The sequence below is a fragment of the Brachyhypopomus gauderio genome, unplaced genomic scaffold, assembly GCF_052324685.1.
Source record: "Brachyhypopomus gauderio isolate BG-103 unplaced genomic scaffold, BGAUD_0.2 sc60, whole genome shotgun sequence".
Lineage (NCBI taxonomy): Eukaryota > Metazoa > Chordata > Actinopteri > Gymnotiformes > Hypopomidae > Brachyhypopomus > Brachyhypopomus gauderio.
The window spans coordinates 908,284-921,907 of record NW_027506881.1 but is presented as its reverse complement, the minus strand read 5'-3'; the positions used below and the strand labels follow the sequence as shown (position 1 = coordinate 921,907).

The following is a 13,624-nucleotide window of genomic DNA, read 5'->3' as shown; positions in this document are numbered from 1 at the left end:
ACCACCAGAAGAGGCACCCGAGTCAGTCCTAGACTCGCTGGGCGTAATCAGCAATGATCCGTTTCAGCTGTTCCGAGGGCTTCTTAAGGAAACTTGGTGAAGCGGATAATTGCTGATTTGTTCCGTCATGTCTGCACGTTCTCAGCCTGCTTCTACTTTTCCCGTCGTTGCGTTTCGTTACAAGGTGTATCGTCACCTTTCTCTCTCTGACTTCTCCTTTTCTTATTCGAGGTTCTGTCTCCTGCATCGCTCCCTGACCTACCTCAAGTTTTCCCAAGTTTTATCTTCCTATCCGTTTTGCCTTTATTTTTGGGAAGGGTTTTGTTTTGCTGCGGCGTTTTCTTCCTGCTGCCAGTCACTTCCCCTGGCAGCTTTAGTTTCATTTTCGCGTTGCATTTATCCGCGTTGTTTTAGTTACTGTTATTTTGTTTCTTTCTCTTGGGTCCATCCTTCTCTCTATCGCTATACGCGGTGTGTACATCCTTGTTTACATCCTCCCATTACAGCTTCCTTTAATAGAAACTTTGGTTCTGTATAATATTCATCACAAGATCTTGTTGAACCATACAGAGATCTGGAGCAGATACTGTTTCAATATGCAAAACCAATTTCATACTACATTAATGATCATTCAGATATTTTTAAGTAAAGTTTAAGTGTTTCTCTCCAATAATAACCTCCGAGGATCATGGTGATGAACGCATCAAAGCACGCCTTCAACTTCCACTGCTATCAGTCAGGCCTGATGTTACCGTCACTGTTAATACATGATTTCCAGGGTTTGTCTAGGTTTCTACAGTTGGGAGGACAATACAGCACCACCTCCTCTCCACCACCACCACCACCACCACCTCTCCATCACCATCTCCTCTCCACCACCAACCACACACTAACTGGTTTTCTGACTCTCTAAAATGTGTATTTGACCTGTGAACCAGGAGTTCTCTCTGCCCTCACAATTCTTCTCTCTCTTCTCTCACTATTGAAGATGCTCATAATCGAGCAGCTGTTTCTGCTCCAAAGCACAATCTGTAGTGTCCAGCATCACACCACATGGTAGAAGGACCTTCTCCCAAACTCCAGACCTATTCAGTGGCACAACCATCACCATGAGGGTAAGTGTTAGGGTTTAGGGTTCCGTGTGTTTTGGAATACGCACATGCAGATCTAGATTAGGAACCCAGGTTTTCTATGACATTTGGCATTTGAGGACCTCAGCAGGCACAGGCGTGAGGACCATACACCTCAGACAGACGTGCCTCTTTAAAGTGAAGAAATGGAGACACCAAGTCTTTTTTGAGAGACCAAGATGGAGATGGAGACCCAGATGGAGACCCAGTTCTTAACAGAGACCGATGTCTTTACAGAGACATTCCAGAGGGCCCAATAGGTGTGAAGTGACCATCAATGATCTCAGTAACCACACACACATTTCAGGTTGCATCAGCTCCTTTAAGGTTTTAATTTCTGATGTTATCTGATCTTCTCTTTGTTCTCCTGGCAAAGCTTCAACTATCTCACCAGGAGATTGAAACAAACAAACGAACGAACAAAACAAAACCAATGAAGACGAAGTCATTAACGTCGTTAAAGTCATTTAGACAGTTTCATCCCTTTCCATAAATATATTCATTCAGGCCCTTCCAGACATCCAGGCAGGGCTGTCCCGTTAAAAACACGGGCATTGTGCGACCACACACACACACACCCAAAGTGCTCTTGGGAATGCTAACTCCGCCCCTGGCTCTACCGCGAGGCCGACCACACCCCCATTTCAGGGCTGGACCAACCAGTTGTTAGCGTCCTCAACGGCCTGCCTCTCCTGCTCTTCGTTGTCCCCCTCCTCTTCCTCCTCTTCCTCCTCCTCATCCTCCTCCTCCTCTGGCGTGTCTTGGGTCGTGAGCGCTAGGGCACGCAGGAGCCCGGGCTGATGCGTGGAGTCCGTCTGGACGGACCTCAGGCCGATTTTACGCTTGGTGAGGTGGAACTGGTCCCGCACAAAGTCGTAGAAGTCGTACTCATAGCTCATGCGGCGGTACAGCACCTGTAGGGCCTGCAGGGTGGGCGTGTGCTTCCGCACCGTCCCCGTCAGGTTGCCCACCTTCCAGAACGCTGCGGACACAGAAGGCACACAAGACTAGACATGAAAACTGCCGCATTCATTGAAAAGCAGGCCAGGCTCCAAAAGAAACAGCTCCTAATTCCAGCCAGGTCTCCTTTATATGAGACTAGGTGGAGTCACACAGTTTACAACATACAACAAACAGCTACTGACATACTGCAACTCAACGTTCTTCGGAGCGTACCATTCAGTGTGAGGGTTTACATCATTTTGCTATGGCACAACTATTTGGGATGGAGTTTGAAAGAAATTTCATGTTCCTTTGTGGATCTCAAACCTTCACTTTTGCATCTGATCCTTAAAATCACAGTTTTGTGTGTTCCAAAGAACTTTGGATATTTCCTTGAATCTGATATGTTGCTGATATATTTCTGTTCATGGTCATCGTCCTCGTCATGGTCGTGTTCGTCATTCTGGTCCTGGTCGTGGTCGTGGTCATGGTCGTGTTCGTCATTCTGGTCCTGGTCGTGGTCATGGTCATGGTCGTGGTGATTGTCCTGGTCCAGGTCGTGGTCGTGGTCATGGTCCTGGTCCTGGTCGTGGTCGTGGTCCTGGTCCAGGTCGTGGTCATGGTCATGGTCCTGGTCCAGGTCATGGTCATGGTCCTCATCCTGGTCCAGGTCCTGGTCCTGGTCCACTCTACCTGGGCTCTTATAGATGTTCAGCACGTCACTGAAGTAGTGAGGCAACAGTCTCTCCAGCAGGAGGAGCACATCCTCCAGCTCCTCCAGGACCCCCACCAGGAGGAAGTTCTCCACCATGTTCTGCTTAGCCCTCTCCAGGGCCCAGACACCTGGCTCCCTATCACACACACACACACACACACACACACACACACACACACACACACACACACACACACACAACATTACTTTATGAGTAACTCAAAACAGTTTGACTATGCAGTAGAGACAAAAGGTTCACAGTCCACAAAAAAAGAAAACCCAATGAAACAGCTATGACAGTTTGTCATCAGTAATAGTAGCAGTAGTAGCAGTAGTAATAGTAATAGTAGAAGTAGTAGTAGTAGAAGTAATAGTAGCAGTAGTAGTAGCAGTAGTAATAGTAGAAGTAATAGAAGTAGTAGTAGCAGTAGTAATAGTAGAAGTAATAGAAGTAGTAGTAGCAGTAGTAATAGTAGAAGTAATAGAAGTAGTAGTAGCAGTAGTAATAGTAGAAGTAATAGAAGCAGTAGTACCAGCAGAAGCAGCAGCAGTAATAGTAGTAGTAATAGTAGCAGCAGCAGTAGTAGCAGCAGTAATAATAAGTAAAAAAATTATTTATATAGCACTTTTCTAGAATTGCTCACAAAGTGCTTTACAAAAATGCTTACAAATACAGTGCAATACAGTATAATTAAAATACATTATAATCCTATAGATAAAAAATTGATACACATCAATATATAAATACACAAATACACACCTACTATAAAACACATTTGATCAAATGCTGTCAAAAGCAAGAGAGTAAAATGTGTCTTTAAATGTTTTTTAAAGACCTGAATTGACTCGGAGAGTCTGATCTCATTAGGGATATTATTCCACACTTTTGGGGCAAAAACTGCAAAAGCCCGGTCCCCCTTTGATTTTAAGTTAGTACGGGGAACAGCTAATAACCCCTGATTTGAAGACCTTAGTAATCTCACACAATGAAGAGGGCATAAGAGCTCAGTGATGTACGCTGGAGCCTCGTTATGGACAGCCTGAATAGTAGTAGTAGTAGTAGTAGCAGTAGTAGTAGTTACAGTAACAGTAGCAGCAGTAGTAGTACTAGCAGTAGTAGTTGCAGTAGCAGCAGTAGTAGTAGTAGCAGTAGTAGTAGCAGTAGCAGCAGTAGTAGTTGCTGTAGCAGTAGGAGCAGTAGTAGTTGCAGTAACAGTAGCAGCAGTAGTAGTTGCAGTAACAGTAGCAGCAGTAGTAGTAGTAGCAGTAGTGGTAGTAGTAGTACTAGCAGTAGTAGTTGCAGTAGCAGCAGTAGTAGCAGTAGTAGTTGCAGTAGCAGCAGTAGTAGTACTAGCAGTAGTAGTAGCAGTAGTGGTAGTAGTAGTACTAGCAGTAGTAGTTGCAGTAGCAGCAGTAGTAGTACTAGCAGTAGTAGTAGCAGTAGTGGTAGTAGTAGTACTAGCAGTAGTAGTTGCAGTAGCAGCAGTAGTAGTAGTAGTAGCAACAGCAGTAGTAGTACTAGCAGTAGTAGTTGCAGTAGCAGCAGTAGTAGTACTAGCAGTAGTAGTTGCAGTAACAGTAGTAGCAGTAGTAGTTGCAGTAGCAGCAGCAGTAATAGTAGTAGTAGTAGCAGTAGTAGTACTAGCAGTAGTGGTAGCAGTAGTACTAGCAGTAGTAGTTGCAGTAGCAGCAGTAGTAGTACTAGCAGTAGTGGTAGTAGTAGTACTAGCAGTAGTAGTTGCAGTAGCAGCAGTAGTAGCAGTAGTAGTTGCAGTAGCAGCAGTAGTAGTAGCAGTAGTGGTAGTAGTAGTACTAGCAGTAGTAGTTGCAGTAGCAGCAGTAGTAGTACTAGCAGTAGTGGTAGTAGTAGTACTAGCAGTAGTAGTTGCAGTAGCAGCAGTAGTAGTTGCAGTAGCAGCAGTAGTAGTAGCAGTAGTGGTAGTAGTAGTACTAGCAGTAGTAGTTGCAGTAGCAGCAGTAGTAGTACTAGCAGTAGTAGTTGCAGTAACAGTAGTAGCAGTAGTAGTTGCAGTAGCAGCAGCAGTAGTAGTAGTAGTAGCAGTAGTAGTACTAGCAGTAGTGGTAGTAGTAGTACTAGCAGTAGTAGTTGCAGTAGCAGCAGTAGTAGTAGTAGCAGTACTAGTAGTAGCAGTAGTGGTAGTAGTAGTAACAGTAGTGGTGGTAGTAGCAGTAGTGGTAGTAGTTGCAGTAGCAGCAGTAGTAGTAGTAGCAGTACTAGTAGTAGTAGTAGTAGTAGTGGTAGTAGTAGTAGTATTAGTAGTACTAGCAGTAGTAGTGGTACTAGTAGCAGTAATAGTAGTAGTAGCAGAAGTAGCAGAAGCAGTGGTAGTAGTAGTAGTGGTAGCAGTTTACGACTGTGGTGAGGTTTACCTGCACCGAGGGTGCTGGCCACAGAAATAGGGCACTATGTAGAAGAGGCGTGGGTTGGAGCATTCTGGGTAATTCTCCAGGATGCAAACGTTAATGTCCTGAGAGACGTGGAGGAGAGAGACTGTTACAGGACAACCGAGACTCAGATACCACTGTGAACGTAAAGGCAGGATGAGCAGCACACACAGGTCTGGATGGCCGGATTCTGTTCGAAAGGACTTGATAATCAGATGATGATTCAGCTGAGAGGTGAAAGTGCAGAAACAGACTTCTGATCATCCTGGGAGCTAAACCACGTGTTCCTACACCTTAACATATAAGGTCTGTGTATTATACAAGGTGTTTTATAGAACTTGATAGCATACATGTTGAAGAAAAAAAACATTCATCACCACTGGCCAGAAGGGGGAGCCAATCACATATACACACCCTTCTCCATAAACAAGGGAGGGTCATTCACAGCAGGCACTGATAGCCATCTTCCACAAACCCAAACACACAACACAGTGACCTGCAGAGAATGTTAACAAATGTAGACAGACCCATGATCCAGAAGCATTTGTTTCAGCACATGTGGTAGAAGAGAAACTATTCTGGAGAGAACAGCACTGCCCTGTGCTGTAGGGGGGCGTCATACCCACTGCCCTGTGCTGTAGGGGGCGTCATACCCACTGCCCTGTGCTGTAGGGGGCGTCATACCCACTGCCCTGTGCCGTAGGGGGCGTCATACCCACTGCCCTGTGCCGTAGGGGGCGTCATACCCACTGCCCTGTGCTGTAGGGGGCGTCATACCCACTGCCCTGTGCCGTAGGGGGGCGTCATACCCACTGCCCTGTGCCGTAAGGGGCGTCATACCCACTGCCCTGTGCCGTAAGGGGCGTCATACCCACTGCCCTGTGCCGTAAGGGGCGTCATACCCACTGCCCTGTGCCGTAAGGGACGTCATACCCACTGCCCTGTGCCGTAAGGGGCGTCATACCCACTGCCCTGTGCCGTAAGGGGCGTCATACCCACTGCCCTGTGCCGTAAGGGGCGTCATACCCACTGCCCTGTGCCGTAGGGGGCGTCATACCCACTGCCCTGTGCCGTAGGGGGCGTCATACCCACTGCCCTGTGCCGTAGGGGGCGTCATACCCACTGCCCTGTGCCGTAGGGGGCGTCATACCCACTGCCCTGTGCTGTAGGGGGCGTCATACCCACTGCCCTGTGCTGTAGGGGGGCGTCATACCCACTGCCCTGTGCCGTAGGGGGCGTCATACCCACTGATCTGTGCTGTAGGGGGCGTCATACCCACTGCCCTGTGCTGTAGGGGGCGTCATACCCACTGCCCTGTGCTGTAGGGGGCGTCATACCCACTGCCCTGTGCCGTAGGGGGCGTCATACCCACTGATCTGTGCTGTAGGGGGCGTCATACCCACTGCCCTGTGCCGTAAGGGGCGTCATACCCACTGCCCTGTGCCGTAAGGGGCGTCATACCCACTGCCCTGTGCCGTAAGGGGCGTCATACCCACTGCCCTGTGCCGTAAGGGGCGTCATACCCACTGCCCTGTGCCGTAAGGGGCGTCATACCCACTGCCCTGTGCCGTAGGGGGCGTCATACCCACTGCCCTGTGCTGTAGGGGGCGTCATACCCACTGCCCTGTGCCGTAGGGGGCGTCATACCCACTGCCCTGTGCCGTAGGGGGCGTCATACCCACTGATCTGTGCTGTAGGGGGCGTCATACCCACTGATCTGACACCTACTCACCCCGAGGGCTCAAGCAGTGAGCAACATTACACCAGAGAAAAGGGCACATAGACAGCACTACAACTACTATACACACACACACACACGCACACGCACACCCACACCCACACGCACACACGTGTACGCGCACCCACACACACACACACACGTGTACGCGCGCACACACACACACACACACACGTGTACGCGCGACACACACACACACACACACACACACACGCGCGCGTGTACGCGCACACACACACACACACACACACACACACACACACACACACACGTGTACGCGCACACACACACACACACACATGTACGCGCACACACACACACACACACATGTACGCGCACACACACGTGTACGCGCACACACACACACACACACACACACACACACACATGTACGCGCACACACACACACACACACACACACGTGTACGCGCACACACACACACACACACACACGTACGCGAGCACGCACACCCACACACACACGTACGCGAGCACACACACACACATACACATGTGTACGCGCACACACACACACACACACACACACAGCAGGGTGTCCTGCAGTACTATGATCTCCACTCTGAGTTTGTTTAGCTGAGTTTGTAAACATTGTGTTATACCCCAGGCAGTTATAAAATGAGCTAAAGAGGTGTTATAAAAACCGAGCACAAAACCTGTCTCCCTCTCTGTCTGTCTCTCTGTCTCTCCCTCTCCGTGTCCATCTGTCTGTCTCTCCCTCTCCGTGTCCATCTGTCTGTCTCTCCCTCTCCGTGTCCATCTGTCTGTCTCTCCCTCTGTGGGACACGGGCTCCTTCTCCTGGACTCCAAACTACATCGCTCAGCATTTCAGGCAAAAACAAGATCATTTGTCATGTTGAATGTCCTTGTGTTTAAGCGCTGTGCCCAAGAGGTCGCACAAAGGCAGGAAGATCTCCTGGGGGAGGAGCCTGGCTCTCGGGCCCCCTACAGCAGCCAGAAGGGTACTGGAGCTCACGTCGATGAGGGCGGGGTCTCGCATGGAGAGGGCGGGGTCTCATGTGGAGAGACAAAATAGAGGCCGAATCATTCCTGTGCCAAATTATTTCTGTTGGTCTGTTAAAGCCTGTTTCAGGAAATGAGGAAGCCGTCTCACGGCTGCCACGGTGACGGAGCTGGCTGACCTGGAACGCAGTACTTAACAGAAACTTTACAGTACTTAAAAGGTCTGGATCTGGTGTTGGGTCTGGGGCTACGTCTGGTTCTGGTGCTGTGTCCTGGGTCTGGTGCGTGTTGCTCTAAGATGTCCTGTTCTCTTTCTCCCGGAGGCTCTGTCCTATGACGTGGATGTGGTCATTTGTTGATAGAGAGCTGGAGAAGCTTCAAACGACAGACAGAAGGACAAAGTCCAAGAACACAGAAGCAACAATAGGTGTTCTGTGCTCGCTTGGTCCGGTCTGGGACGTGGCCCTTATCTGACCGTATCCAACACAATCCTGCCAGCGGCAAAGGCGACTTGGTGCAAATTACAAACCAGCAAAGAGTGTCCCTGCTGGGCTTCCGTAGGCCCTGGAGTGCCTGTTTGGCATGTGCAGGACTGCAGGGGGCAATGAAGCACCAGCCTTAAAGATGCACACACACACACACACACACACACACACACACACACACACACACACACACACACACACACACACACACACACACACACACACACACACACACACACACACACACACACAAACACAAACACTACACACCCCACCAGCCTTAAAGATGCACCGCAGCAGCCTGAGAAACGCACGACACTCCGGACAAGACGGAGTGCAAACAAAACAAACAAAACGGTGAGACAGAGAGAGACACACACACACACACACACACACGCCACAAACAACCACAAACACACCTCACACACACCATACAACCACAAACACACCTCACACACACACACACACACCCAAACACACACCCAAACACTACACACCTCACACACAACATACAACCACAAACACACCTCACACACACAACCACAAACACACCTCACACACAAACACACCTTTGATGGCACATACAATCATGGACACACAGGAGTGTGTAGCAGTGTGCTCATGTTCTAAAGAGAGACAGATTACTCAGTTGACTGAGGACAGACTAGGTTGTTGAGAGGGGGGCTCTCTCTCCATCTCTCTATCTCTCCCTCTCTCCTCCTCTCTCTTTCCATCTCTCTGCTTCCACTACAGTTTCATTCCCACATGCTCTAAGCCCCTGTGATCATCAGAACTTCACAGAACTTCACAGATTATACTCATAATGGAACTGTGGGTGTGTGTTTGAGCCTTGTGTTTGTGTACATGAACTGAGTGAATCTGCATCTGCATCACATCTAATTATAGGCACAAGAGAGTGGGTTTGTGTGTGTGTGTGTGTGTGTGTGTGCGCGCGTGTGCGCACGTGCGCGTGGGGAAGGGGAATTCTAGTCATCTGCTAGATACTTCAGATGTAGCACCAATTACAATAATTAAACCCACCTGCAAGATCTCATCGCCTTCAACACACAGCGTTCAGCTGTTAGCTGCATTCCCATAACACAGCAGTCTGTGGCCGTGATGTCACCGATGGGGACACAGTGTCACAGTTCACGGCCATGATGAAACAATCAGAATATCCTGATATTCTGGTGCCAATCTGACTAAGAGAGGCTTGGCTATCAGGGTTGGCACATGCACACACACGTGCACCTCACGTGCACACATGAACGGGCACACATGAACACACACAGCTCATTTGGAGAGTATTTACCGTGGACCAGATCACAACACCCCCCCGTCATGCAGACCAATGGCACAAGTACAGGTAACGTGTTACGTGGTTTAAACTCTTCCCTCATGGGTAAAACGTCACTGTAGCTGCCTGAATTAAAACCAAATTTCACATGCCGTGTTTCACACACCATCTCCTTCGGTGATGTGGCGTTGGAGACCACCAGTCTCCTCATGCAGCCAAGAATCAAAATGGCTGGGCCGGCCTCTTCCACTTAAACTGTGAGCCAAGTGTCAGCGTCTCTTTGATGGGATTCTTTCTCCAGCTGCTCCGAGAACTCTGATGAGCATTTTCGGAGCCGCTTTCTGTCTGCAGCAAGAGAATCCAGAAACCACATCACAACAGCACGAGGCTGTCAATTAAAGCCAGGCTAGACCAATCGAGCTCGCAATGCTCAAAGTTTGATTGCAGAGATCGATTGATTATGCCTAAGGATCCGTTTCCAAACCAGGTGTGCATTCCCAGGTGTGGAGAAGGGTAGAGTATCAACGTGCACTTAATGCAAATCTCTGTGAAGTTCACTAGAACGTCAGGTAAGCTTGTGATTCATTACCTGATTAAAAGTCATGAACAGACAATTATTCATGCTGTTTTAGCACTGATGAACCTCTGAAGCATTCCTGTCTGATTTTAGAGCATCAAGCCTGTAGCCATTGGCATGAGTACCGACTGATGTGAGAGGGTTTAGTGTACACAGCTTCTCCACACTGAGCAGGTCCCCAGACCCCATGAAGGTCTTCACTTCACACAGGCATATGTGTTCACAGCTGCACACACCTGCCGTTCTGAGCTGCACCTCAATGCTCATCCTGGCCATGACACATCAGGAAGGAGAGAGAGAGAGAGAGAGAGAGAGAGAGGAGGGGGTGCCTGACCAGATATCTCTCCTCGTCCTTCATCCGTGGAGTCCGGATCAGGTGGTTCTGTTCGCCTCGCCAGTCACCAAAACGCCGGAAGAAATAGTTGGAGAGGAAACGGTTGATGGGGTCCCTGATAATATTTATATAGACAGGCTGCTCTATCCTAACCCTGAGATGGGTAGAGAGAGAGAGGGGGAAGGGGAGAGAGAGAGAGAGGGAAGGGGAGAGAGAGAGGCAGGGGGAGAGAGAGAGAGGGAGAGAGCTGTGAGAAGCACTGTCCGTGTTGTTATTTAGGGGGTTAACTCCACTCTGGAGTGTCTCTGCTCTCTCCAGTCCTCATCAGGTTTGCTGGACCATGTGAGGAGCAGCGGTGGGACTGGAGTTGAAAACTAAGTTGTAATTGGACATGTGAGCTGTCAGTCAAGCGCAACTCCCTGATGTTCTTACCTTGTGAAGTTGAGGAAGTGAACATGCCTGGTGTAGAGGAATGGCTGTGGGATCGTACTGATGTTCCTCATCAGAGCCATCTGATGACATAAACAAACAAACACCACGGGAGTGCAACTGCTCATAAAGACAGAGAGGACAGGGTAACAGAGAGGACAGGGTAACAGAGAGGACAGGGTAACAGGGAGGACAGGGTAACAGGGAGGACAGGGTAACAGGGAGGACAGGGTAACAGAGAGGACAGGGTAACAGGGAGGACAGGGTAACAGGGAGGACAGGGTAACAGGGAGGACAGGGTAACAGAGAGGACAGGGTAACAGAGAGGACAGGGTAACAGGGAGGACAGGGTAACAGGGAGGACAGGGTAACAGGGAGGACAGGGTAACAGGGAGGACAGGGTAACAGAGAGGACAGGGTAACAGAGAGGACAGGGTAACAGAGAGGACAGGGTAACAGGGAGGACAGGGTAACAGGGAGGACAGGGTAACAGAGAGCACATCTCCACACCAATGATCCAGGGTGTATACACAGATTCTTAAGTTTAAGAATTTAATACCTTTCTAATACCTACAAAATATTTTTTAATACCAGCATGACAAAGCGGCTACTGAAGTGGGCTCTCGGTTGTTGCTATATTTATGTTTTTATTTGTATATATATATATATATATATATATATATATATATATATATATATATATATATATATATATATATATTATCAGTGAGGAACCGTTAGGGCCCTCTACGCCCTCTCAGAGGGCCTAAAATTTCCTTAAAACTAGGGGTGGGACGCGATTAAAAAAATTAATCGAATTAATTACAAGCATTGTAATTAATTAATCGAAATTAATCGCATTTTAATCGCATTTCAATATTTAACATGAGAAATATTAATTTAAGTTTGAATGATGAATGAATCAATGAACATAAGCATAAACTTCAACATCTTGTTTATTTTTCCACCAGTCTACTACACAGACCAATAGATTAGTGCAGAAAACAAAGCAAATAGTTTTCAGAACACTGGAAACTCTGACCAAAAATGTTTAATTTTGGGAGCTTTGCTCATGATATTGGAAGAATAAGAAGAAGTGAAGTAAATCAGATGTTTTTTAATACCATTTTAGATGGTAGACTTTTTCTTTAATTTCCCAGGTCTCTGCCACAGGCATAAAGTCCTCTTACACAGGCATCTCCATAGTGCCTAGTGATCTTCTGCATGCTCAAAGCAAATGACTGGATCTTTCATTCATCATCTATAATATGAGCTGTCACACCAAGATAATTCTTGTTGCTAACAGAGGTCCAGTGATCCCCAGTCAGAGCCACATTTAGGGCACTCTTCACAATAACCAAATAATGTGATGCGTAAAGTATTGTAATGATCCTTAAGGGATTATTGGGTTACTGTTTCTTTAAGTTAAGTTGTGTGTGCGAGTGGAAAAGTGCGCGAGGAGCGAGAGTGAGAGAGAGAGGATTCGGTTATTTTTCTTGAGTGAGTTCGCTTGTATTAATGTTTAAATAAAAGAGACGAGTTGTCAACAGTAAACTGTCCTGGTATTTAACCAACGTTACAGTATAAACGCCTCCACCGCTCGTGTGCTCGTGCGCGAGGTGTGCGGAGTCGCGCGCGTCACTAGCGAAAGTTTAATCAGTCTTAATGGTCCAATGAAGGTAATTTAAAAACCAGGACATTTCCTCACTTAAAAAAACCCCGGGACAGGATGTGAAATACGGACGTTTGTTCACCCCATCGTACTAGGAATACATTTATCAGCTAAGTGATCATTACTGACCTGCGCATTACCAACATGTTTTACGTTGAGGCGGTAACGAAGGGTGGAAGTGCTCGTGTGATAAGCGAACTCCTTCCTACATAAAATGCAAATAACACTATTTTTGTTTTTACTTCCATCTGGAAGTTTCTTATATTTAAATTTCCCATCCACCAGCGTAGCGTCTTCACTCATCTCCATCATGCTCATCTTATTGTGCGTCCATAATCTGTATGTCTGGAACTCGTGCACTGAGAAACATTCCACGGTGCAAAAGTGTCTCATGCGTTAAATGCGTTAATTTTTTTAGTGCGTTAATTTTCCTGTAATTAATTAATCGAAATTAACGCGTTAAAGTCCCACCACTACTTAAAACATAAATATATATAATATAATTTATCCAATTTTATTTTATCTACTTACAGTTTGACAATCGACATCTAAACAATTACAAAAATATAAGCAAATCAATTATTCAACCGTGTCTATTCAATCTGTGTTTTAAGGTGAGGGGTTAAATTAAGTGGAAGCCTGTGAGCCTGTGTCTCCCCCTATCAGGACTGTTAATTCGTTTACAGAGGGCCTGGCGGTTATAATTCAGCGCAATACCAGCCCTATATTGTTATTCCATTGCTTCTTCTTCTTCTTGACACTATTTGTGTGTTTAATACAGCACGAACCGCTTAACGTACAGACTCCGTTCAAACTGCATTTCAAAGGTCTCGACGCTGCGACTTGTGCTATGTATTGTTTGAGTCAATAGGATTTATAGATTTTTATGAATTTAAGTTTTAATATTCTAAAAGCCCA

At 47.2% G+C, this 13,624-nt stretch overlaps 1 protein-coding gene across 2 annotated transcripts in view; it reads right to left on the bottom strand.

Moving 5' to 3' along the window:
* Nucleotides 1-1,438: 1,438 nt before the first annotated feature.
* usta (uronyl 2-sulfotransferase a) overlaps nt 1,439-13,624 on the bottom strand; it is a 68,998-nt gene continuing 56,812 nt past the window's right edge. Inside the window, exons 4-8 of one of the 2 annotated variants that reach the window (XM_076988066.1) lie at nt 11,038-11,117; nt 10,606-10,759; nt 5,179-5,276; nt 2,766-2,923; nt 1,439-2,112 (exon numbers count right to left, since the gene is read on the bottom strand). In XM_076988066.1, coding sequence (XP_076844181.1) covers nt 1,775-2,112; nt 2,766-2,923; nt 5,179-5,276; nt 10,606-10,759; nt 11,038-11,117 — 828 coding nt within the window. In that variant the 3' untranslated portion in view covers nt 1,439-1,774. The remainder of the gene's footprint in view (nt 2,113-2,765; nt 2,924-5,178; nt 5,277-10,605; nt 10,760-11,037; nt 11,118-13,624) is intronic. The other variant, XM_076988067.1, reaches the window with a different exon arrangement.